We start from the raw sequence: 26856 nt of genomic DNA on the forward strand, positions 1-26856 counted from the left end.
AATCATGGGGACAAAACCTGGGTGGATGTTCAATGTCTGGAATTATTATTGCTATTTATGGTATCATATGGAAATGCTCAGGTGGACACAATGGGAATTATGTTTCATATAAAGGAGATGAGGTGGATGACCAAAGTGATAACTTGTGGCTCAGCATGGCCACGTTCTGGGTGATGGCTGGGTCAGATTCTGTGCCAGCTCTGCTTGGGTGATGAAGGCTCCACATCCTAGAGCAAGGACTACACCAATAATCTCAGGAGCATCGTGTCACCCTCACAAATCACATTTATTTCACTTTCTGGCTTGCAAACATTTCCAGTGTTGGTGTTTGATTCCAGTGTTGGTGTTTGATTCCAATGTTGGTGTTTGATTCCAGTGTTGGTGTTTTGGTCTACGCCAATAATCTCAGGAGCATCGTGTCACCCTCACAAATCACATTTATTTCACTGCCTGGCTTGCAAACATTTCCAGTGTTGGTGTTTTGATTCAGCTGCACCACCAGGAAAAGCTTCCCTTGCTCACAGGCTGTGTGGCTCCTGGATTCTGAATTTAATGGGCTCTCCTATAGGAAGGAATGCATTAACTACAGGTCAGCAAACTCTGGTTATTGGGTTGTTTCACACCAAGAGCTGTTATTACCCTGTTGCTTTTAAGGTGCCTGTTTAAAGGTAATTATTTAGTCTGTCCAAAGCTGTGTGGAATTCCAGCACAGCCTCTGCTCCCTGGTGTTAATGATGCAGCACAGTCACAGCTCCATGTTCCCCTTGGTTTGCCCTTGGGACAGCTGACTCTGAGGGATTGGAGAGTTTCTCTCTTTTTCTTTTTCACTTGTCAAGGATTGCTATGTGGTTTCCCTGGATTTGTCATTCATTCAAAATTAATTCAAAAAAGATTTTTTTGTTGTTGTTGTTTCATTCCCCTTTAGAATTGAAATTCCAGTGTATGCTGTAACAAGCACAGAAACCCCGAGCCTGGGTCTATTTTTACTCTTTGACACAATCCTATGTATTTTCCCACGATGAGATTTGTAATCAGTGTGGGAATTTATGCTGGGCTTGAGCCTGGAATTGTGTAAAATGTTTTTTTTCTCTTAGGATGGAAAAGGAGAGGACGTGTCAGGGGATGGGACAGTGAGCTGGGAGGGGGCTTCAGTACAAGAATTGGCCTTGCACGACCCCTGACTCTTCTGAAGTGTCTCTCTGGGCCTGCAGGAATGAGGGAGTCCAAATTTTGGGGAGTCTTGGTGCTTTTAGAAAGTTGCTCCTATGTGACATGTCCATTACTCATCTCGAGCATCTGTGGTGGAATCAACAAGTGAATCCCAACCATGCAACTTCCTCCCACTCACAGGTCACTGGAGGTGCCCTGGCCTTTCAGGCACCAGACTGCTCTTCATCAAACATTCCAAAGACTTGCAGGTACCCAAAAAGGAAAATGAGGAGGGAGGGATGTGTTTTCCACCCCATGGATGTGGTGTGTAATTACTGGAGGCAGATCCTGATTCTCTGTCTGCGTTGCTCATCCGTGCTGTGTCTAAGAATTCCTTGATATTCAAAGTGCCCCAGCCAAGCCAGGTTTGCATAATGTGATTAAATTAGGAAATGATATTTCATGCCTGGATATTACAGTGTGCACACACACACACACACTTTCATCCTGTGTTGGAGCGTCGCTTGCTCTGCTCTGATACCGTGCACCAGAGGATGTCTGCAAATGGAATTATTTCAGCATAGTTATCCTAAATAACCCCATGTAGGGAAACCTGTATTGTGGCACAAAAGCACCTTACTCTCCTTTATCATAATCCATTTAAATGTGGATTATGCTGATGCAGAACAGGGCACTCCTACTTTGGAATAATTTTAAATAGGAATAGTTTTTGTGCTTTTGGCTCACGCCCTGCGTTATCCAGACTGGCTTTGAAGTGTAAACAAGCCTCTGATGTGTCTGTAATATTTCCATTCTGCTCACTGACTCCTCCTTGTTTCTTGGCTCTTCCTTTGGGAAGGTCCAGAGCAAAACCAGACCTGCAGAGCCCGTCATTTAGGTCTTTGCTTTCACAAACCTCATACCAAGGGACGTTTCTAATCCAATTCCCAATTTAAATGCCCTCCCTAAGCTTTGAAGGGAATATTTAGATGCAAGTTTCTGATGCTGAGCCATCCCCACAGATTATATTAGCACATTAAATGTTTCCTTTCACACTTTCCTGAGATGGAGGTTTGTGTTTCAAATCTCCTGTGGTCTCTTTTGGGACTGTTTGGGGTTTTCTATTACTGTCTCTCTGTTCTGCATCTCCAGAGAAACCTGTGGGGTGCAGCTCTGAGAAGGGTCCAATGCAGGGATTGCTGCCATATGATGTGTAAGAAAGGGTCCCTAAAATCTCCCTCTTGCATTGTGTCCAAAGCCATTTTTTACACCTGTTCCCATGAAAAGTCGCAGCTTCTTACCTGAGGTATGTAAAATGTACTTGAATCTGCTTCCTGACCACTTGATGGGTGTCCTGCCTCTTGGTTTAGTGTCATTTTTCCCTGTTTGTGTTCTTTTATCCCATAGTTTTCCACACCTCTGTCACATCCTGCTCATGATCTTCCTCCTGCAGCTCCAGCCCTTGGTCCTGCCTCGTGTGGGAGTTGCTCCCACCTGAGTTCCCCATGGATTTACCTGCTGGAATTTACCAGATCTGTAAGTGCCAGTTCAGGACAGAGCAATACAGGGCTAGCACACACAATCTGTTTTTTGCTTTTTAATCCTTTTCCTGACCATTCCCATTGTGTTCATTTCTAAGCTCTGGGAGCTGCTGCCGCGTCCCGCTCGTGGCGACGCCACGAACAAAACTAATTTGGATCTTCATTGCCTGGAGATCAGCGGGGCTGTTTTATCTCCTCTTTTATCACTGATACCATGAGGTCCTTCTGCAGCTCCTCACAGACAGGTTTGGATTTGACTACCCTGAAACATCAGCAAGCTCATTCATCTCCACTGGCGCCGGCTGGCTCAGCACGAGGGCTGGGGACACAGGGCAGGAACATCAGCTCCTGTCACCCCCAAGCTCTCCTTGTGGCAGCACTCAACCCCCAGCCATGAAACTGGAGAATTCTCTCTTCAATCTGTGCAATTTTATGTAATTTTCCATCTAATAAACTATATAATCCCTTTCATATACAGAGGCGAAGGATCTTCTCACAAAGACGATGGAGGTGCTTTCTTCAAATAAAAAGAGGTTTATTAAGAGAATGAGAATGACATTGTAGTGTGGGTGTTGTACATCTATTGCAGCATTAAGAGAAACGACAGCAAGTACAAAATCCTGCAGAACTTCTAGAGTCATCATCATCATCACAGCCTAGCTTGTCCATGCTACAGTTTGGTGGATCCAAAACTTCATTCCCATTTCTAATGGCAGAAAATCCAAAGATTTTCATCTTTCAAAAGGAAAAAAACCCAACCCAAAACAAACAAACAACCAAACAAAAAAAAACGCAAAACAAAAAACCCCAACTCAATTTGATATAAATAACTTGCACTGGACATTTTAAAACTTTCAGATTTTAATTACACATAAATAAATATATACAGATTTAGAAGAGTTCCGTTTGGCCTGGTTCAAGTTCTGCTCCTTGTGCTTTATTTATTATTATTATTATTATTATTACTAAATTTAGAAACTTGTGTGCTGTTATCTGTGGGTTGTGGAGTTTTATTTAGTCCTGGGTTTAACTTCACCTGCCTTATCCGCAGCCAGGAGGGCACCAGTCAGGGGCACTCCCCTTGATCTGCCCTGGGACCCGTTGGCTGTGCGGTTGTTCCTCCCTCGTGCCGTGGCTTTGGGGCTCCTCAGCCCACAGGAAAATCCACAGTGAGTCTCAGTTTGAAGCTGTAAACAAAGCCTGGACCTGCTTTAAATCCACAGCAGTTCTGCCAGCAGTGTTCCTTGGCCTGGCATCGGGGCTGGGCTGTGGGGAAATGGGAAGGTTCCAGCCTCAAAACCAGTGGATAAATCCAGGTAGAGCCAGGGCTGCTCCTGCTCTGGGTCTTGCACTGATGAGGCTTTTTGTTCTTTCCTCTCAGTTTTTCACTTGGAACAAATTCCAGGATTTCACTATGTTTTGTTTTTTTTTTTTATAAAAAGCAAAATAAAATCAAATTGCACATGACTTGTCTTCCTGCATCCACGTTACAAAACAAAAAAAAAGGCAAAACCCCAAAGCCATCAGCCTGGCTTCTCTCAACCTCACTACGTTCATTAGCACTGTTTTCTTCTCAAATCCTTTAAATCTTCCTTTTTTTCCTGTCTGTTCTTTCTTTGCTTTATATCATCCAAACTCAGCAGTTCAGAAAACAGTGCTGTGGGTCACCTTTTTCCCCATGGAGCCAGGGGGAAGCTCCAACGGGGGGGAGGCAGCGCTGTAATTTCGTTATTTCCGATGCTTCACCTCTTTGTCTGACGCTTTGGAGTCCCCGGCCGTGTGCCCGTTGCCCGTGCTGTTGAGGAATATTTTATCCAGCCCCTTGAGGGACTCCACCAGGTAGTTCTGGAAGGCGGTGAGGGCGGCACAGATGGCCGGGCCCCCGAAGCCGTGGGTGATGAGGCTGAAATGGGTCAGGCAGCTCTGCACGCCCGGCTCCAGGATCAGCGAGGGGCGGCTGTTCCCCAGCGGAGAGCGATCCTGGGCGATCAGGTCTGCAAACTCCTTGCAAATTTGCCTGAAAAAGAGAGGTTTGGTCACTGTGATGCACGTGGAGAGCTGCAGGACACGGCCATGGGATCACAGAACAGTTTGGGTTGGAAGGGACCTGAAAGATCATCCATCCTGGTGTGGGCACCAGGCTGCTCAGAACTTCATCCAACCTAGTGTGAAAAATGCATGTGCTTTATGACTGCCTTTTCACAAATATTAAAATGCATATTATATGTGTTGTGTTAGGAAGTGATGCTGTATTAATTCTCTTAAGTAGTGTGGTAAATATAGTTTTAGGTTATAAAAATTGTTAACATGGAAACGATGCTGTGTAGGGTACTTTTTTAAAGAAAGGACTGGCAGCGAGATGTCAGCCACAGGACACCTGAATCTTTCAGAAAAAAAGAATTTATTGCTCCATTATCAGAAGAAACAAACTTTTTCCTTCCTCAAAGGTGCTGTCAGGATTCAGAGGAAGAAGCTGGCACTGACCAGACAGAATCTGTGTTTTAATGGAATTTATGCATCATGTATGAAGTGTATGAATATGCAACAGGCTGTTGCTTTTAAGGGTTAATCCTTTGTTAATGTGGGTCCTTTTTCGGGTTTATGCTGCCCAGAAAAGGTACCTGGACATCCGTAACTCTTTGTATTTGTTGTCTTATATTGTCCTAATTCAAATTGTCCAAATTATTATTACTCTAATTGTATTACTATTTTTATAGTCATTTTACTATTATTAAACTTGTAAAATTTTAAAAACAAGTGATTGATGTTTTTAACACTAGCATTAAATGCTTTCAGGGACATTCACAACTTCTCTGGGTGCATTTTGGGGTTCTTTTCCTGTTCCCTGCCTCAACATCCACCTTCCCACTGGGAGTTTTTGGTTCCAACCTGGGGAAAGCCACTGAATGCAGAACTGGAGCCACAGCTTGGAAAGGGCACATGAGGCAGTACCAAAATGCTCTCCAGGGCTGGGTTACCCTCTCCTGTGCAAGAACAAACCCTCAAATCCATGTAGGCTGTCCCCCTTGCTGGACACCTTCCTTCCCCACAGAAGAGCAAAGTTTGGGTTCTAATGCTGAGCCCATCTCTTCCCTGTGGGAATCCGCAAAATCAGAGGGTTTTGGGAAAGCTGCAAGAGGCAAGTCTCAGATACAGTAGAACTGTGATTAGAGCTAAGCAGCAGCCATGAGATAGGCCGGCAGAAAAATTATTTAAACTGTAGAAAAGCAAGGACAAATAGAACGATGGCCTGTGTATTGACGCTTGTCTACGATAACTCTCTAAGCTACAGAAAAGTTTATCTAGCAAGGTATTAGGAAGGTTGAAGCTTCATAATGGAGCTCTGTGCATGTGTTTTAAGGCTTACAAGTAGGTATTGTATTTGAAATAAGCAAACATTGTTTTAACCAAAGGTACCTGTGCTTATAGTGGTTGGATAGAACTACTGTCAATGCGCTTGCGCTTTGTGTGATTGGTCAAGAAACTTATAAAGTGAGTTGTAATATTAAGTTCTTTATCTGCTGCCTGGGATGTGAGCTGGTGGCATCTTCCCATTGTCATAACCGTGTAATGAGACTGATGCTGGAAAATCAAACAGCTCAAGGCACGTTCCCATCAGTCCCGTCCCGTTCGTGGTTTGTACACAGCCCCCTTGCCGACGATATTCCCCACAGAAAAGCAAAGTTTGGGGGCTCATTCTGCCCTGCCAGGCTGCAGATCCCCAGTGCCCCAGTGGCTCCCTGCCCTCTGTACTCACTTGGTGGCCAGCAGCATGTTTTTCCTGGTGTGGAGCTCCGTGGGGTCCGAGTGCTGCCGGCACAGGTACTCTGCTGCTGCCTTGGCCGGGAACTCGGTCTCGCAGACGTAGCCAAAATCCCGGGCCAGGTGAATGGCCTCACCTGAGAGCAGGACAGAGGGACATCAGCACTGTGCCAGCACCAGTGGGACTGGGAACTGGGAACTGGAAACTGGGAGATGGGAACTGGGAACTCCTGTAGAGCTTCAGAACCGTTGGGGCTCAGTTCTGGTGGGACTGGCGCCCTTCCCTGTCTCAGTGGCCACCCAAGAGCTCTCCCCAACTTCATCTCTTGCTGCAGAAACACCACTGAGTTTCTTATTCTCATCTGTAAATTAGTCTGTGTGGGCCAGATAAGCCAGTGCCAGCTCTAAACAGCAGCTGGGTCCTTCCTTTACTATGTTTTATAAAAGCATCAGGACAGTGCTGGCCTTGGAGCAGGGTGAGGAGTGACTCTGGGCACTGCTGCAAAAGGAAGAACAGCAGAGCTATTTCTTACTTGGGAACATCCCCTGCTGCATCTTTCCCTGCTTCCACCCAAATTCCCTACTTCTTCCCAAATTTCCTGCTTGGCTTCCCCAAATTGAGAAGAGATTGAAAGGGAAACTGGAGGGTCACAGAGTGACCTCAGTAGGGCAGGAGGAAGGGAAAGGAGAAAGGGGCAGGAGGAAGGGAAAGGAGGAAGGAGCAGGAGGAAGGGAAAGGAGGAAGGGGCAGGAAGAAGGAGGAGGAGGAAGAGAAAGGACGAAGGGACAGGAGGAAGGAGCAGGAGGAAGGGGCAGGAAGAAGGAGGAGGAGGAAGGGAAAGGAGGAAGGGAAAGGAGGAAGGAGGAGGAGGAAGGAGGAGGAGGAAGGGAAAGGAGGAAGGGAAAGAAGGAAGGGAAAGGAGGAAGGGAAAGGAGGAAGGAGCAGGAGGAAAGGGCAGGAAGAAGGGAAAGGAGGAAGGGAAAGGAGGAAGAAGAAGAGGAAGGGGCAGGGGGAAGGGGGTTGCATCCCCCACAGACCCTCGGGCAGGACGTGCAGGCAGCGTATCCATCACCCCGTGGAAATGCCCACCCATTGATGGCATTGATCCATCTCCAGGCGTCCCCGTGGAAATAATCAGAGCTGATGGCCATTGATCATGCCCAACACCCGAAATCCCGCTCGGGCAGGCAGAGCTAATTTGCCTTGCCCCCCTGCTGCTCACATGTATTAGGCCATCCATCCTAAAGCATTAACCCAGATCCCAGCCTGTGGAGCCCTGATACAGGGAAGTGTCTCTGCTTCCCACATAACAACAGCACTTTCCACTTCATCTCCTCCTCCAGAGAAAGAGCAAATAAGGTAAACCAAAAGAATCATAATTGCAGTGTGTAAAAGAAGCAGTCAGAAAGGAATAACTGCTGAAAAACTGATACTGGGATAATAAAAAAGAGCTGAGTGACCTCATGTCAGAGCCAGGATTTATTTCTTCCATGAGTGTGTGAGTGGCTGCACATTTTGATGTTCTTTAAAGGCAGTTTGGATGCTGGATTAGAGAGGTGCCAGGGGGAACAGAACACTCTGGCTTTAGTGTTAAAGACACATTGAGCCAGATCTTGAGGAGGAGAGGCTGCAGGAGAGTGCACAGAGGGCCATGGTGGGCAGCAAGAGCCTGGCTGAGGGCAAATCTCCTCCCAAGAGCTTAGGGACATTTCTGGAGTGGAAATGGAGCCCTGCTGCTCCTCTGGGTCCAGGCTGGAGGTGCTGTCATGGAGCACTTGCCCAAGAGAGGTCGAGTGCTTGGTGTACCTGGTGAGGACTCCCAAGGGAGCTGTTTCTACCTGGCGCTCCCTGGGTTCTCCAGGAATATCCTCCCCACCTCTATGAGTGGGTCAGTGTAAGAAAAAAAAATTCATTAGCACTCAAGACCCCATCCATATTGACTCTTTTAAATAATTAGACCTCAGGAAGGCAGAGGGGACAAAACAAATTAAGCCAAGACAGCAAATGTTCAGGAAAAAGTGTGTTTGGGGCAGAGGGGAGCAAACCAGTTTGTGTGTGCTGGGTGATGGCAGCGCAGCAGCACCTTCCTCTGGGTGAAACATCCCCTGGTTCCATCGTGCTTACAAGCAGGAGGAAATTATATCCATCAAACAGACACAGCACCACTCCTATTTACTACGAGCTGGGAAGCAGGAACCAAAACATCAGCAGCCACTTGAAATCAAACTGTATATTTCTTCCTTCCTTTCTTTCCTTCATTCTTTTCTTTCTTTTCTTTTCATGGAAATCAGCCTTTCACTCAGCACAACCAACTGCCCTGGGTAACAACCTCGGCCTAATGAAGCGGGTCATTTAATTTGCTGGCGACAATGGGGATGATTTTCTATTCAGGATCCCAAGGCAGCTGGGCAGGGACACAATGGATTCCTGAGCTCAGAGGGAGGCAGAGCTGTCATTCCATTTGTTTGCATCCCCGTGTGCTTTTCTCAGAGGCAGCATCATCATTTCCATGGTGGAGAGGAGTAGGAGGGGAGGAAATGGTGGAGTCAGGCAGGGGCACCTCACACGTCTGGGCACCTTTTCCATGGCTCTGAGGGTGGCTGCTCCACACCTGAGCTCCACCTGCAAAACCTCAGGGCAGTTGGACATCTCCTTGGTGTCTCACTCATTTCCTGGAGCAGGGAAGGACTTGGATGTGGGGCATTTTCTTCTTTACAGGCGACATGACCCGGACCTGAGCTTGGGCATGGTTGGAAGCACCTGAGCTGTGCCTTAAGTGGGCACATGGGGCTGCAGGGCAGCTGGGAAATTCTGGGCAGCTTTATTCAGCTTTTTTTGTGTTTAGACTCTGTGACCCAGCTGTTAAAAAGAGCTCAAAGACAGAGGGATGCTCTGAGTTCAAGCCAGAAGGATGCTCTCAGTCCTGCTTGGCACCCATGAGGAGCCCTTTTCCATGGGCCACACCTGATCCAACAGAAATAGCTGAGTTTTGAAATAAAGACATGGAAACATAAACCTCTAGAATGGTTTGGGTTGGAAGAGACCTTAAAGATCATGCAGTTCCAACCTCCTACCACAGGCAGGGCAAATGTGTTTGGACATCTTCTGGGAAATTTGCTGTCTTGGTTTCATTCGTGTTCTGCCCGCTGCCTTCCCAAGTGTCTGCTCATTTAAAAGGCCACATTCTTGAATCAGTGTGGAGATTTGCACAGGGACATTGCAATGCTCATTCAGTGGCGATCATAATTTATGAGTTCTGGTTTGTGGAAGGCTGGAAATTAGGAGGATGGAAGTTTTGGCACTCTACCCTCCATGGAGGGACTCTTACCTTCCACGAGGGATGTGAGCAGGGTGACGTTGGCAGCCTTGCGCCTTCCTGCAGGTAGATTTAATCCAATTTTCTCTAACCTTTCCCTTAAACACCGACCTCCATTTTTTGATTTGGCTCTGGAAAGAGAAAACCAAGAGGGAAAATAAATTTCCACATAATTCATATTAAAACAACCATAATCCTAATTTAAGATTTGAGGTTTGAAAAGAAAGAAAAAAAAGCGATAAAAATACTATTCCTTGATGTGCCACACACCAGAACTTCTCGTCTCTTTATCTGAGGCAAGAGCTGGTGCTGAACACAGACCTTACCTGCGGAGGACCCCGCCGAGGAGAGAGGCGTTGAGACACTCGGGGGGCGAGAGCCTCCTCTGCACCTCCCCGACCGTCACCTTGTACTTGGAGGTGGAGCTCAGCAGGGACAGGCGGCCGGGCACGGAGCAGAAAACCTCGTTGGGGTTGGTGACGCCTCCGATGAGGCCGTCCTTGCCCATGGACAGCGCGGGGATGGTGGCGCCGTTGGCCTTGGAGGGGATGGGCACTGGAGACAAGGGACAGGGAGAGAAGAGGAGACCATGGCTGAGAAACCTGAACACTCCAGGCAGCTCTGCAGCCCCTCCCAGACAGCAGCACTGCTGCTGCGATGTCTCATTAGCTCCTTGTTTTCCTCAATGAGAGAAGCGAGGTGGGGTGATGAAACTAAACTAAACAAAGGTTGAAGGAAAGGAAGAAGCCTGGATGCTGCCCTGCATTCCCACACCTCCCAGCCCAGCTGTAATTAAAGCCGAGGTTTGGGCTGGTCTCCTGAGCATTGTCCATAGTGTTTCTGGCTGGACCTGTGGCCAGCTGCCCTCCCTGTCCCCTCTGGGTGCTCCATGGAGGTGGGTGGCCAGGCAAAACGTGGCTGGTCCTATGGCCAGGATGCCAAACCTCTGCAGCTGCAGCCCAGCTCTGTGCCAGCACCCACCAGGCAGGATCAGCCACCTCCATCCCCTGCCCCAAGCCCAGGAGCTGCTGGGATGGCCAAGAGCTCTGCTTCCATTATGTGCCCACGGGAACCAGGGGAAAGAGTTTCTCTGCCTTCAGCTCTGGGATTAACCCCACAAATAGACACAGCCCTAAACTTTCATCATCCCGGGCTTAAAGGAAGCTTGAGAAGATCAAACCCAATTAATCCAGCGCAAACTTCCCTTTGCTTAATGGGCAAAAGTCAATTAGCACAAGGTTAGGCAGGCACTGGTAACTGCAGCATCTTGTTGGGCCCTTGGCATCACACCAGGGCAAAGGGGCTCAGTTTTCCCATTTGTCTTCCCATAAGAAATATTCCTAGATACAATAAAGGTTTGTAAGTTAAAACTGTAGGTGAAACTTGTGCCAAATCTCTTTGGATTTATGCTCTGAAATTAATAACCAATTTAACTCAGGGGAAAAAAAGCAGGTTTTGAAATAATCCAAAGATCATTTCAGCCCTGGCATTCTTTGTGCTTCCTCAGGAATGACTGTTCCACAGTCAGATGGTTCCTGCAAGCAATGCAGCAGTGACTGCCATGGTTTATAAAGGAAATACATATGGCCAAAATGAAACAGCAGCCCGAGGATTAACCAGGGAGGGTTCATGGACCTATGAGGGGGCGCTTACAATTGGCATATTGTAAATCCAGCTCAACCACTCGCTAGCATGGCAATAAAAATCAGCACATGCTCCGTAAAAATGACTCATGTTTTAAGGCTAAGGGATGAATGGAAAGGAGCTGAAGGACATGGAGTTTCCTCCCAGCACAAAACTTGCACAAAGTCAGGGAGCAAAGGGCGAGATGCACCAGTGCCCTGCTGGAGCTGGCAGCTGCGTCAGTGTTTGCCAGGACTGAGGCTGGTCTGGGGCAGAACAAACACAGGAACATCCCCCTGAGATGTAGGAAACCAGAACTATTTCCAGGAAGGAGCAACTTCAAAGCTTTCCTCCGCAGTCCCAGAACAGGTTAGGTTAGTCTCTAGGGGATCCCTTAAAATCAAAAGTCAGAGCGTGGTTTGCAAATATCCGTGCAGTGCTGCTGAGCTGTGAGGCCCTGCAGGGTCTCAGTGATGGGGTTCTGCTGCAGAAAGGGCCACCCCCAAACCAGACTCCCCTGGGGAGCAGGTGTTGCTTGTAGAGTGCTGTGAAGAGCTGTGTGTGACTGATCCACTCTGTAACCTGGATTATATTTGGGTACATCCGTGCATGCCTGTGTTCATGCCATGGCTGCACTCAAGCTGCATGCGTGGCCAGGGATCTGCACACACCCAGGGGACAGCAGAGCCATGCAGGGACAGGGAGAGGGCTCGTGCCTCACCACACATCCATGGGGAGGAGGCAAACCCAGCTGGAACCAGTGTGATTTAACACCAGAGCCTACGGAGAAGGGTGGGACACAGCTCTGGGTTTGCCAGGCAGCGACAGGGAGGCACAGGTGATGTTGATGCGCAGCATGGAGACACACAACATTCGGGAAACACGTACTGAAGGCTTTAGGAATGATGCCACTGTCAGAAACAAAGCCCTGGAAAGCTGTGCCCTGGAGCTGACTGCTGTGGAGGGCGAAGCCCAGCACAGCTGGCTCAGCCCAGCTCCGTGCCACGAGCAAACCAGGCAGGCACCAGCACTGAGCGTGGGTTTTGGCACTGCTCTTCTGCCTCAAAGCCTCAGCCAAGGCCACATCCCCGTCACTTTGGGCTGTGCAGGTGTGGGACAGGGTGGCTGTGTCATGTAGAGCTTGTGCCCTCACGGGGGACGTGAGGGAGGCATGGAGCAGGCAGCAGTGCTGGGAGCCAGGCCCTGGAGTCCTGCAGCAGTGCTTCAGCCATTAGACAGCATTGTCTCAATACAACAAGAATAAACAAAGCCACATTCGCCATTAATCACGAGTTATTGTTATTGAGCCTCACCTGCTGCTGTTTGCCTGGTCTGATCTGCAGCTTGTTTGCCCATAAACATGCTGCAGGAGGGAGACAAGCTACCATTAAAGCCTGACAGCTTTGTTTCCTTGGCTTTTGGGGAACCAAAATTGTCTCTTGTCATCTGAGTAAACCAAAAGTCCCCCTCGATCTTCAGCTGCTGCTTTCCCGCTCCCGCAAGCAGCAGGTGATCGGAGCACCTGAGCCAGCCTGCAGACAAGAAGGAAGCATGAGAGAGGTGCGGGCCGGCAGCCCCGCGCCCCGGCACCGACCCCCTGAGCCCCGGGCTGCTCCCACGGCCGCCTGCCAGCGCTCAGCCCGGCTCCGGGGCAGAGCAGAGACCCTTTGGCACAGGAGAGACCCCTCGGGGCAGAGCAGAGACCCCTGGCACAGAGCAGAGACCCTTTGGCGCAGAGCAGAGACCTTCGGGGCACAGGAGAGACCCTTGGGGCAGAGCAGAGACCCTTTGGCACAGGAGAGACCCCTCGGGGCAGAGCAGAGACCCCTGGCACAGAGCAGAGACCCCTGGCGTAGAGCAGAGACCTTTGGCACAGGAGAGACCCTTGGGGCAGAGCAGAGATCCTTGGGGCAAAGCAGAGACCATTGGGGACAGAGGAGAGAACCTTCATAGCACAGCAGAGACCCCTCAGGGCAGAGCAGAGACCTTCGGGGCACAGGAGAGACCCTTGGGGCAAAGCAGAGACCCTCAGGGCACAGGAGAGACCCTTTGGCACAGAGCAGAGACCCCCCTAGGGACACAGGAGAGACCAAAATTGTCTCTTGTCATCTGAGTAAACCAAAAGTCCCCCTCGATCTTCAGCTGCTGCTTTCCTGCTCCCGCAAGCAGCAGGTGATCGGAGCAGAGCAGAGACCCCTCGGGACACAGCAGAGACACTTCAGGGCAGAGCAGAGACCCTTGGGGCACAGGATAGACCCCTCAGGGCACAGCAGAGACCCTTGGGGCGCAGGGGAGACCCTTTGGCACAGAGCAGAGACGCTTCAGGGCAGAGGAGAGACCCCTCAGGGCAGAGCAGAAAACCTTGGGGCAAAGCAGAGACCCTTGGGGCACAGAGCAGAGACCCTTGGGGCAGAGACAGGGTCTGCACGGTGAGGTTGAGGCACTGAACAGCCCCGATGTGAGCGGGAATTGCGGTGCCTGAGCAAAGGAGCAGCCGGGCACAGCAAGGACCTGAGAGCCGCCCGTGTGGGACGGAAATGTCACATCTGTCACATCGTGTCACTGCACACACATCCCTCCTATGGATCAGCCACAGCAGACATCCGTTTTTGGCATCACCTCTCCCACAGTGACCCGGCTCTCCCTCCCTCGTCCCCCTGCAGCAGCTTGGGCAGGGTCGGGTCCCACTCCTGCCCATGGAAACACAGAAATACATCCCAGAGATGCGTTTGCACACCATGACATGCTAACACACTACAAAGGCTGATGAGGAAGGGTTGGATGCTGCTGCCCAAACAACCACAGCTCCAGCCCTGCCTGGTGAGCAGGATGGGGCACCCCTGGGGCACCCCTGGGTCACCCCAGCCCACCCCAGGAAGCTACAAATGGCTGGGCACAAGTGGGAGTTTGGGTTGATTCAGCCAAAGAAAGGGGAAGGAGACTTCAGACTTTTAAAAACTGCTCAGAGCATTCCTGGGGAATACAAGGTCCTCTTTGTTATCTGTTCTTATTATTTATCAATTATTATTTCTTGATTGTTGATTGTTTCACTCTGTCCTCCTCCTTTTCTTAAACTGCCTGGCATTTCTGAGAGGGTTTTTCCCGTGGAAGTGCTTTTTATTCACATTAATCCTGCTGCTTCTAAATCAGCAAATTCAGGTGAGCTTGGCTGCAGATTTCAAAAACTGAAGTCCCTGTGACACATTTGGACCTGCCCTGGGGATGCTGCAGGTGGGCTGGACACAGGTAAGCACTGACACAGGTCAGAGGGGTCAGACCTGAAAGCGAAAACAGATTTTGGAGTAAGGTTATGCTGGCAGACCTCAAAGGGCTTCACACACTGCTGATCCTCAGTGCAGGGCTGGTACAACACCAGCCACAAAGCCATTAAATCACTCCTGACTCAAGGCACCTCCTGAAAATTGAGGCACAGAGCAAGTTAAATGATTTACCAGAGCTCAGGAACGTGGGCATGATGTGTGTGTGTGCCATTCCAGTCTGTGGCAATGCCTTTCTAAGCAATCCAGTTCAGCTGTTGCCCAAGTGCTGGGAAGTGCTGTGCTGCAGGCTGGTTACACACAGCCTCTGTTTTCAGAGCTCTGGATTTTCTGTAGGAAGATGTGAAATTGAGCTGTTTGTCACCACATCATCTCAGCTCCTGGTGCTGTGGTGATTTGGAGAAGGGCAGCGTGGCAATAACAGCACACAGCAGAATCTTGCTGAGTTTCGGGAGGAAAATGATCCTCATTTCTTCTGTACACCTCACAGGGAGCTTTTCCATCACACTCAGCCTCTCACCACAGCCCTGAACCTCACAGGGCAGGTGCTATTTGCAATCTGTTCTATTCCAGGTGTGTGTGAGCAGCACTGGAGAGACACAAACTCCCAGAGAGTCGCTTAGAGCAGGTACCCACGACTCCATCCTCCCTGTGAACCTCAAGGTTTGTGATCTCCCATCAGAGGAGCCTTTTGTGTTCAGTCAGACTCTGGTTTGTCTTTAAAACATCCCCTGGTGTAACTGTCAGATAATGAACCCCCACAACTGCATTTGCTGTGGCCCAAAAAACCCTGATGCAGAGAGTGATTTCAAACAAGCCCTGGTGTCCAAAACCACCAAGGGTTTCATCCCTTGGCTTCCCTGAGCTGGAGAACACCCTGCCTGCCTGGGGTTATCTCTTTGTATCTGGCACAGCCAGAATGAAATTGTGTTATGACACAGGACAAGTCACCGTCCCAGTCTGGGCTTGACTGTCTCCAGCAACAAATTGCAGATAATAATATAATAATGTCTACCTGGGAGGGATGTTATGGTACTCAATTAAAACTTCCCAAGTAATCTCTGGTGGGAGATTTCTCCAGGTGAGAAGGCCTTGGGTGTTGAATGCACCAGGACGAGCTGGTCCAGCCCCTGAGCACGGGATGTGATGATGCCCCTTGGAGCAGACAGGTGCTGGGATCCATAACATTAGAGGGTTTTGAGAAAGTAGCAACAGGCAATGGAAAGGCAATTCCGTGAGGAACAGGAGTCCCACACCTCCAGCGATGCTGCAGCCCATGGGATGGGATGTCACAGCTTTGAATCCCTGAGGGGTTTTTCAGGAGACAGCTGGGAGAAAGATAAAACCACGGCTGAGTGGATTGCTCAGCTGTGAATCCAGAGAATGGAATAAGGAGCCTCATGCCTTCAAAGTGTCCCAACAGAAAGCACAAAGTTTCTGCCGCTTCTGGCTTGCAGATCCTTTAGCTTTTAAGTTTAAGAGGTTAAAAAAAGGAGCAAAACAAACCCATTCTTCAAATGCTTTTACCTAGAAAACCTTGGGGAATTTCCTGCTTTTGCACAGTGAAATCCAGCACGAAACGATCCTCCTCCTCTTCCTCATCCTCCCTGTTCCGCACGCTCCGGGCTGAGGATGCTCCATCCCTCAGCTCCTGCATTCCTTCTCCTTCCTCATATTTGTTCGCCAAAGTCTGTGGGTGAAATTACCATTGTGATTCCTGGAAATGGGCACTTTGAAATGTAAATATTCGGTGAAAAAGGTGCAGCTGCAGCCGGGCTCAGTCTTCGGTGCGGGGAGCTGCAGGAGCCGGTGTCCGTGCTCAGGGCTGGAAGTAAAACATCGATTTTTGGGTTTAAGGGAAAAGAAACTTTGCCTACAAAAAGAGAAAAATATGAAGTACAGACTCCTCTTCCATAGGAGAAATGCGTTGCTTGCTTGCAAAATTATCTGTAAGCAGGAAAAATTGTGGTACTTGGGAATTGAGTTGCTTATCGTGGTGTTGTTATTTGTTCTGTTCCATTTCCAGCTGGAGCTCGGGGTGCTGTAAGGGGAAAAGCAGGTCCGGAGGGAACATGCAAATCGCTGCCCGTCTTACAAGTCTGTTTTCTTCTCCCTCCAAATCCACGGCAGGTAAATTCTCTTCCTCGGTCAGGCGGAATCCCTGAATGTCGGAGCTTTTATTGCGACATCCCTTTAAAAGTGGGAGTGTGCTACAGTGGAGGTTGCATTTTAAAGAGGTAGCAGTGAATCGCCTTAGGAGACAGCCTGGGACAAAGCAATCGCTCATCTTCAGGCACAGCAGCTCTGTCTGCAGCCCCCCACCAAAGCCCCTGAGCCCCCCGTCCCTCACCAGGGAGGGCTCTGATGTAAATTATAAGATGGAGATAGATATATAAAAAAATATCTGGGGAAAGCTGGTCCTGCCATCCCTCTAAAAGCCCTTTTTCAGGGAGGAGGTGCTGCAGAGTTCAGCTGCGCCAATTTCCCGGTGTTTCAGCAGAGAGGTATTTATTGATGGTCCAGGGAAGGAGGTCAGAGCCATCAGCTGTATTTCAAACGCACACTCTGTAATTATCCTCTCTCCCCAGAGGGGATTATACAGGTATTCTCTTTATCTCGAACGCACAACCTGAACCAAGTCTCCCTGTCAAAGAGCCTCTCTAGGAACCGCCAGCATCGGCCTTTTCAAATGGAAGGATGGAAAGAATCTTGGTTTTATCTGTGGGTTTTTGAGATCGCTGAGCTCTGATAGGGAAATGAATCTCGGACCCTCAGAGAGAGCAGGAATACAGCCTCAATCTATTCCCATGAGAAAGCTGATCAGGAGAGGTCCCATGCCTATGCAAAACTCCCATATTTAACATTTTGCTTCCCATGCAAATCCATTCATCGGGTTGGGAAAGAAATATGAAGTTGCCATGTGATATTAATTCCATTTTTCATTCTGCACCTCTGTTTGACCCAGTGAAGTCCCAACCACGTGTCAGTGCAGGTGTCTTCTGGGGAGCTTTGGGATGGATCTACAGAGCAGGAAGGTTCAGACCCCCCCAAATCCATGGGTACAATGGCTTTGTCAAGAATGGTCCCTGCTGAGTACATCATGCTTTGATAGGAATGGCCAGCTGATATAATATTAAAACTTACTCAGCCCCCTGTGCTCCTGCAGGACTTGGGAAGGGGAGGAGAAAGTGCTTTGCAATTGATAATTCAGCAAATGCATTTTCTGCTTCACCATTTAGGAATGACTCAACCTCAAATATGCTGCTGTTCAGTTTGTCAGTTTTTTGGGAACTGCTCACAATTAATTTGTGGTGAGTTCCCACATGTTTCCTTTCCATGCTTCATTTCATGGAGTGGATTTTGCTGTCTGGGGAACCCTGATGTAACAGTCTGAGCAGTAACTGCAGAAACACTTCACTGGAAGGCACAAATATCAATGATTAAAATGTCCCCCTAAATAATAAAACTCAGGTGTCTGAACCTTTAAAGGGAATGAATGAAAATTATTTGGGTTCTGCTTTTGAGTGACAAACTGTTTGGAGATATTCCTGCAGTGTTGGTTGGAAGCCGCCCCGATGCAGCGACTTCATTGGAGAAGTCAGTTTAGTCTGGTAATTCACATTATTTCCCTCCCCCTTGATTCTAAATTACTTTTTCTGAATCTGCAGCTATGCCTTTCCATACCTACACTGGAAAATTAACCATTTCAATTTCAGTTCAATTACTGAATAATTATTTAAAATTCAGTTCAAATTCTGCCAGTATAGAATTCATGTTTTACAGCACAAACCAAGCAGGTTTAAAAACGGGAGGCTGGAGAGCCAGAGGATTTAATCCAGAGGAATTGGAAACCCACACTGCTCCATGCTGACACCAAGGGAAGTTCCCCATCCAATGTCACCCCTGGCTGTGCTGCAATGAGTGATCCCAGCCCCACACACCCCATAACTCAGCCTGCAGCATCAACCACCCCAAATACACTCCTTTAGCAGCACAAACACTTTGGTACCCAATCTATGAGATCTTTATGTGTTTAAACAGTTTAATCCATTTCACAATAACATGCAGGGGAGATTTTCCCTGTATTCCCTATAGATGCACCTGAATTTGTGTGGTTGGGATCTCCATAAACTAAAAGGGAAGAACAAAGCTGTGACATCGCTGCGAGCGGTGGCCGATCCCGTGGAAGCCACTGCCACGTTCCTGTCAATTTGTTAAATCTGTTCAGGTTGTTGAAGGGCAAAATGCCATCCAGCAAAGATCAGACATGAATAATAATAGAAAAAATTCTTCCTTTCGTACTGAGCTCGCTGCCAGCCCGCTGAGCTGGCGGGGTTTCAGTCTGGGTCTGACCACAGCAACGTGAATCTCTCGGTTTAGCAGCTCCTCGGAGCTGCTGCCTTGTCCAGGGATTGCTCTGGGGACAGGCTCTGCTCACCCTCTGTCACAGCAAAAAAAGGCTTTTCCTTTTCCTTGCTCAGGTGCCCTGGGTTGCTGACACCAGTGTATTGCTGAGATAAACCCTCTGATGATGGTTTTCAATGGCTACTCCATCTCTTGCTAACTGAGATGGAAACCTCCCGGAGAACCCTCGGTCAGATCCTCTGCTCGCTCCTCTCCATCCCTGGGATGGTGGCTCTGCTTTCTCCCACACATGTGGCCACTCTGGGGCTCCCAGGGAGCCCTGGGGACACCACCTGGGACCTGTCTGACCAGTCCAGAGGGAGCAGGGCCTGACCCGGTCCCTCTCTCGCTGGCGCCTCGGCACTCTGGTGACTGATGCCAGATAAATGCCTGAGATAGAGGGTGGGGAGACTCAGCCCGGCTGGAATCCCAAGCACGCACCGCAGACACCGAGATGGATTTTTAAGCCACGAAGGTGAACCTGCTCCCAGCTCCCCTCGTCCTGCTCCAAGCCCCAAGCTCCTGCCATGCTGTGTTTTGGGGTTGTTTAATTGTAATGGGCACCTTGGGCTCTTTTCTAGCAATTCCTTCTCAGTCCATTCTCTGCCCTTTCCCCCCAAACCACAACCAAAGGGAAGGCAGAGCTGGGTTGGGGACAGGCCAGGGAGATGAGAGCTGAGCACAGCAGAAGCTCCAAGCATCACATCCAGATCTGTTAATTAGTTCCTCCATTAAGAATTAAAATAAACAAACAAATGGAAGGACAGCAAGAGTGAGTAATTCCCTGGATCACACAGGAAAGGGTGGGATGGTTTAGTGGTTAGAGTGCTAGTCTAGGACTTCAGAGAACCTCATTTAGGCTTCAAATAATTAAGAGAGATTGCAAACATTTTTTTTCTGAGATCATCTATCTTGGAATATTATTAAACTGGGAGGAATAGTCTGTGTTTTTCTCTGCTCTGCTGCAGGTTTAGTGTGACTCTGGCCTGGAGTGACATTTCTGGGTCCCTATGGGCCTTGCCTGTGTCTGTGCTGCCCTGGGTGTGTGTCTGATGGACCCCAGTGAGGCAGGCACCTGTGCTGTCACACAAATAGAGATCTTGGCACCGCTTCCTTTGCAGGGACAATCACCACAGGTGTCACCTGGCCAAGGCTGTCCTGCTGCCAGTCCACCTGTGGATGAAGTAGCCCCTGTGGGAGCTGGGGTAGTGATGTGACAGCAGCCACCAAACTGCAAAAATACCTAACAGCCCCCAAAAAATGAAGGGAAAGGTGTTCCAGAGCAAGCCCAACACATCTGTGCTGCTCTCTCAGAGCTGTCCATGGAGAAGCCCCACCTGAGGTTCTCCCAGAGCAGAGGTGCTGCTGCTTTGGCTCAAGCCACACGCCAAAACACAACCCAAGCTGGCTTTCCTGAACCTACCCTTTAAGAGTTGCTCTTTATTTCAAACAAAGAAAAAAATTCATTTAGAAACATCTAATTAAACAGTAAGTCATGACAAGGTACATGAAACTTGGAGATAACACATGCCTGGGAGGCACTGGGGAGGTTGAGACAAAGCCCAGCGCCTTCACCAGTGCCCGCGTGTGTTATCTCACATGAACACACACCTGGGCTTATCCTGGTGCAATTATAGGACATTAAAAATATAATTTTAATGGAGGAATGGTGATCTGGATGCAGTTCAGAGTGAAAACTTTCTTTCAAGTTTCCCTGTTTGATTAGTAGGTGTTCCTGCCGCGCACGGCGAGCGCGCGAGGGAGAAGCGGCAGGCTCGGGAGGTGTGACTGCGTTCTGAGGAGCGCTGCTCTATCTCCCGGTGTGTGCGAGGGCTTGTCGAAACTTTAAAGCATTCATGAGCAGCACTAAGGCAGCAAAACTTCCAGTCAAGACCCGGCTTGTCCTGGGTGAGCCCCTTTTCCTACTCAGGCAAACTGCTGCTGCAATGAGGCTGCACAGAGCTGGGAGAGCTCCACAGTGAGCCCAGCACCCTGCAGCTGACTGGAGGCCAAGTACCTCCACCCACGGCCCTGGACAGTCCTGTAAAAGCTGTGTCTTCACAGCCCCAGGTGTTTTACAGCATGACCTCATTTATTACCTTGCTCGTCACAGGAAATGATGTTTATCTAATCTACCATTCTTTCAGGTTTTTTTTTTCCCCCCTGCCACATCTGGCTTCTTACATTTCTTACAGCTCGATTCCTCCTCGCACCAAAACAAAGGAGAAATGACACTGCTGCCATCATGCCAGTGCCTCAATCCCACCAGCCTGAGAAGAAGCTGAGAAGGTTCAAAACCTGGAGCTAGCGTGCGGTGGCGAGTGGATCTGAGGATCTCGGCCCTAATCTCCCTCCTCTGCTGCATTCCTTAGTAGTGACAGCTACTTCTTGCAATATTCCTGACTGTGGGCTCTGAGGCACAGCTTTCCATCTGCCTGTCCAGTATCCAGCCAAACAGGTCCACATTCCTGAGCAGAAACGCTAGCACTGCCCCTCGGAGCGGCTGGATGGAAACTGGAGCAAGTCACAAACATCAGGGAGGGCGGCAGGACCAGATCCACAAAAACAAGGGACTGTGGCAGCACCAGATCCACAAACACGAGGGACAGTGGCAGGAGCAGGTCCACAAACACAAGGGACAGTGGCAGGAGCAGTCCCACTGCCCCAGCATGGAGCTGTGCGTGCCTGGGTGCCAGTGTGAGCCCACACTGGTCACACCCTGCTCTGCCTCTACTCCAGGTTGTAAAATGCCACAGCCAAAACTCGTGCCCTCGAGCGGGTGCACCAGCCCCTGTGGCTCACCCTGCTCCTGCCGCCACAGGGCCCCAGATCTCCCCTGCCCACCTCCAGCAGGAGCCAGGGCTGCTCCTGCGCCCCAGGTGCCAGGCAAAGAGATTTGTATTTTTCTTTGCAATAAAAAGGCTCTCCCAGAAGCTTTCTGCTGATCCCAAAAGGATGTGGAAGCAATAAAACCCCTCCTTATTTTACAACCAAGCTGCGGGATTTTTTGCTACTGAGCACGACGACCTAAATGCTTGATTTCATAACCAGAAGGTCGCACCCTGCACCAGGAGCTCGGGACTTGCTGAGTCCCCAATTTTATGTCTGGGGGGGGTCTCACAGCCAGACCTTGGTAGTTGATCTGGGCAACTAAACATCAGGGCAGCAGGTGAGTGGAACAGAAAATTCCTGAGCAGCCAGAGGCCCAACTAAACTTTTTCAGAGCTAATTTTAATGTTTCCCAGTCTAATATTTCCTGGTCTTATATAAATGCATGGAAGGGAAAGTTATAATAATAATAATAATAATAATAATAATAATAATAATAATAATAATAGTAACTCGACCACAAACAAAACAACAACAAAAGAAAGGCAAAGGAAACAATTTCTGAAATACTGCTGGGAAAAAAGGGAGAATGAACAAATGGGGGTACAAGATATTCATAAATGCTCTGCTGCCCTAGCCAAGATTTTATCCATTTAATTCCCAAACGAAATCTATCACCCCATTTGTCACGACAGCACGGGGGAAAAACTCATCCTCCGTTTTTCAGAGCTATCACTTCTCTCCGTGCTCCAAGCGAAATCCCAGCTCACAAACCACAACCCACAACCAAACCGGACCCTTCACCGGGGATTTCTCGGTGCCCTTCACCACCCTCAGCGCCTCCAGCCCTGGGGATCACCACGGCCATAACGAACCAGAGCCAGTCCCGAGGGCAGCGGGGGAAATGGGTGTTTGAACTCCTGTTTCCAGCCGGGATCTGCCTCCCTGGGCTGCCCCCGAAGGGATGCGGATCCCGGGATGGGGGTCCCGGGATGGTCCCCGAGCAATTTCTGGGGTGAATCCCCGCTTTTCCTCTCCACTTGTTTCATTCAGAGTTACCTGCAGCCAAGGGATCGGAGCGCTGCGGGCTGGGGAAAACACTCGGAGGGGAAAAAGTGGTAAAGCACCGCGTTTCCGAGATGCCCACAAAATCCCTGGAATTATATTAACGGCTGGAAGTTTATTTGAGAAGGAAAAGGAGGGAAAACAGACACTCAGCCAGGGATGCTCCCACATAGCACTCCGAGGCTCCGGGGGACATCGGCAGAGACCTGCCTGTCACAGGGATGTCCCCAAAAACAGGGATACGGGAGGGGACAGGCTGCGGGGACAGCGCGGGGCTGCGGGCTCGTCCCTCCCGTTGCGGGCGCTGTCCGACCGGGCACTGAACGCGACTAAAAGGGTGGGAGTTAAAAGGGAGGTTTGGGGATTTAGGGCAGGTGATGAATATTTTGTTCAACCAGGACAATAGTATCTGGTAACTAATTAGGCGAGATAAATCTGTTTCCACACGCAAAGATTTCTATCAGGTTTCTGTCCGACGGCCATTCCGTCTGGAATCCCGGGATTAATGGGTATTTGGGGTCTCGGTGTGATTTAGGACAAAACTGCGCTATTTAGGTTTAACCTCGCTCCCTTCAGAGAGGGGGTTCGAGCCCTGCTGCCCGGCCGCTCCCTCCGGTTCTTTCTGCCCGGGACCCGCCGGGAGCTGCTTCAGATGGATTTAATTTTATTTTATTTTATTTTATTTTATTTTATTTTTCCTGGGGTGTTATTCACCCGCGGGGGCCCGGGCTCGGCTCTGGCCCCGCTGGGGCTCCAGAACACAGCTCAAAGCTGACACAGCCACGTTTTATACGTTCTAAAAAAAAAAAATTAAATAAAGCCGAATGTAAAGGAATTTATTCCCCGGGCCGTGTGGAGGGCAGAGGGGTTTGATCCGGGATTCCCGGCTGCCGCTTCCATAATTTTTGTGATTTCTTTAGAGCTGAACTAGCCCTTTTGGAAACTTCCAGGAGCAGGGGAAGAGGAGCACTCCGGACCCGGTTCTCCCGATCCCTGATAGCGCGGAGGGTGACGGAGCAGTGCCGGGACAGAGCCCCGGTGGCTCCGTCCCGCCGCTTCCACCGGGGCTGCCCAGCTCCCCACTACAATCACGCTCTCGGCTTTGGATTTATCGATTTCTCCAGCAAAATCGGAGCTTCGCGCTCCAAACACGGGAATAAAAATAGGAAAAATTAAAATAATAATAAAGAGGGCAAAAATAGGGACGGAAAAGATGCATTAATATTAAAAAAAATTAAAATAGCCAAATAAGAACGGGCGTGGAAGAACAAGTGTCCGTGAGCACAGGGGCTGCGGTTGAGCTTTTTGCACTGTTCCTGCCTTCAGCCAGAGATATTTTAATTTTATTTTTCCTTTCTTTTTTTTCTTTTTTTTTTTTTTTAGAACTAGAGAATCTTAAAGGGCAAAAAATCATGCACTAAACAACGACCAATCCGCCTGATAGGAGACAAAAAAATCTAAGTAATGGCGCTTTTGGAAAAAGGAGGGGAAATACCTCATTGAACCATTATAACTCCAACCGAACTTCCAGACAAACATTCCCACTGTGGGATATTTCCCGAGCGTTCCGGGGCTCTCCTGCCCTGCCCAAGCCACAAAGGTAAGGTCGGTGCCGGCTCAGCTTCTTGCGACCATTCCTCACTCCCGAATATTTAATGAAACGCCTCTCCAGCGTTCTGATTAAAGCTCAATTAATGCGGGTCATTAATGTCCCGCTGGCAGCCGCGTGTTCCCAGGACAGCCTTTTCTGGGGAAAGGAGATTCCGCTCCCCCCGAAACCACCAGCGGCAGCTGGGGAAGAACCGCACGATCGGGAGGTTTTTATGCATTTACCGGGGATCGGCCACGGCCCGGACCAGCACCGGAACTGCACCCACCGGCCCTCGTTACCGAACCGTCCCGGTGGCTGCGGTTCCGTTCTGGTTAAACGCATCCTTCCCATGCACATATTGCTGTAAAAAATCGCGGGGAGAAGCCAAGAGCAGCGCTGGATATTCCATAGTAGGGATGGCCCCGAGCCCCGCACCGGACGCTCCTCTCATCTCTCTCGCAACGGCCCGGCGGAAAATTTAGCACAGAAATATTTTAGGGAGTTGGGCTATTTACCCATCGGTTCCTTGGGATGTGGGGGACAGATGAGAGTGCGGGGCAGAACCGGACGCAGGAAATCTCGGGGGTCGAGCGGGATCTCTGCCCGCAGCCCCGATCCCCCCGCTGGTCCCGGTGGGGAAGGCTGCTCCTCCCCTCCGGTCCCGGAGCGAAGCCCCGGTTCTGGAGCGGCTCACGGGGGTCTCTGCAGACCCGGGTTTTGCCGAGGTCGGGATGCGGGACAGGCAGCACCGGCCCCAAAGCCGAGCCACTTCTCGTCTGCGTTAAACGCGTCCTTCCCTCGGTACCAGTCCCACCGAATGGTGTGAAGGGTTCGCGGCCGGCGCTGCCTCCGCCGCCACCGGGCGCCGGGCTCCGACCGGGAAACGGCGGGACCGGGAGCACCGCCGGGGCATCCCCGCGCTTTCCACGCGAACCGTACGCGGCCGCCGGCGGGGTGAGCTCCGGGGCTCCCCGACAGCAGCGTCCGCCCGTCCGGGCCCTCCAGTACCGGGAGGGAGCGGCGGCCGCTGCACCGCCCGAGGGAGAGCAGCGGGCCGGGGGCGGGTGGGCGCGCTGGCCCGCCGGGACCCTCCGCTTTCGTTTTAGCCTCGCCGGGGACAGCAGCGAACCCGTCCCGACGGGCGGGGAGCAGCCCCACGGGGGGACCCGACGCTGGGGAGCCCCGAGGGCAGGAGCGGGGCCCGGTCCGGTGCCGCTTTCCGCTGAGCAGCCGCGCTCTTCTTACCTTTCTTGATCACGGACTGATCGAGCAGGTTCATGCCGCCGTCGTCCACGGCCTGAAAGCACCGAGGGAAGGAAGAGCCGTCAGCCGGCTCCGGGCACCGGCTGCCCGCTGCGCGGGGACGGCCCGATCCCCCCGCTGCCCCCGGCCAGAGGGAATTCTGAGGGCACGAACGAGCCCCAGTAATGGGAATACCCGGCCCGGTGTTTCTGCTTGCCCGGGGGTACGAACGCCATGGGGCACGACTCGTCCCGGCCTAAAATCCCCGGTCGCACAAGCAGAGGGAGATCTGGCCCCGTCCCCGGGCAACCCACCCACCCCGGGCACCCTCCCGGTGCTCCCGCTGTCCCCCCGTACCTGAATATCCTCGAGGCCATGGTGGCCGAGGCCGTGGAGGCCCAGCGGGCCGTCGGCGAGGCCGTGGCCGCCGTCGGGCAGCCCGTGGAGCAGGCGGGGCACGGCGGGGTACTCGCGGCGAGGGTCGAGCCCCAGGGCGCGGTGCGTCTGCGAGAGCAGCCCCGGCTCGTCCTGCCGGCCGCGCTGCGGGGGCCAGGCCGGCTGCTGGTGCTGGTGCAGGGGGCTGAGCGCCGCGTACGGGTCCGCCAGGTGAGGGTAAGCGGGCTCCTGGCCCTGCGGGTACGGCAACGGCGGCTGCGGGTACGGCGGGGGGAAGTAGGGCGGCTGGAAGTCGGCGGCGGGCGTGTGGCAGAGCGGCGGCGCCGAGCCATAGGGCGCCTGGTTGAGCGAGGGCAGCTGCGGCAGGCGGGCCCCGGCCGGCGCCCCGGGCAGCCCCTCGGCTCGGTCCTGCGGCGGCGAAAACAGCGGCGGTGAGGCGGGCACGGACCCCCGGCCCCAGCCCCCGACCCCCCGTCCCGTCCCGTCTCGCCCCACGCGTGCCCGTCCCCCACTCACCATGCCCGGGTAGCTGTGCACAAGCATCGGTGCGGGCCCGCGGCAAGCCCCGGGCGGGCCGGGCCCCGGGGGTGCCCCCGTCTCCGCCCCTCTATCCCGCCGGAGCGGCGTCTCCCATCGCCCGCCCGCTCCTCTGCGCCGGC

The 26856-nt window shown here is 51.1% G+C and overlaps 1 protein-coding gene across 1 annotated transcript; it reads right to left on the reverse strand.

Moving 5' to 3' along the window:
• Positions 1-3504: 3504 nt before the first annotated feature.
• TFAP2E (transcription factor AP-2 epsilon) lies at positions 3505-26856 on the reverse strand. Its single transcript, XM_074555629.1, has 8 exons — positions 26714-26856; positions 26159-26605; positions 25805-25856; positions 12706-12924; positions 10096-10324; positions 9782-9900; positions 6448-6589; positions 3505-4707 (listed from the first exon to the last, which is right to left on the reverse strand). The coding sequence occupies exons 1-8, from the start codon at positions 26738-26740 to the stop codon at positions 4419-4421; spliced, it is 1524 nt and encodes a 507-aa protein (XP_074411730.1). The 5' UTR covers positions 26741-26856; the 3' UTR covers positions 3505-4418.

This window comes from Zonotrichia albicollis, chromosome 20 (genome assembly GCF_047830755.1).
Source record: "Zonotrichia albicollis isolate bZonAlb1 chromosome 20, bZonAlb1.hap1, whole genome shotgun sequence".
NCBI lineage: Eukaryota > Metazoa > Chordata > Aves > Passeriformes > Passerellidae > Zonotrichia > Zonotrichia albicollis.

Excerpts from the sequence above, each read along its gene's own strand:
- TFAP2E (XM_074555629.1), bottom strand. The coding sequence starts at position 26,740 with ATGCTTGTGCACAGCTACCCGGGCATG. Across the intron at positions 26,606-26,713 it reads TGCACAGCTACCCGGGCATG|GACCGAGCCGAGGGGCTGCC; the intron begins GTGAGTGGGGGA and ends TCGCCGCCGCAG. Across the intron at positions 10,325-12,705 it reads GACCAGGCAAACAGCAGCAG|TGCCCATCCCCTCCAAGGCC; the intron begins GTGAGGCTCAAT and ends CCTTGTCTCCAG.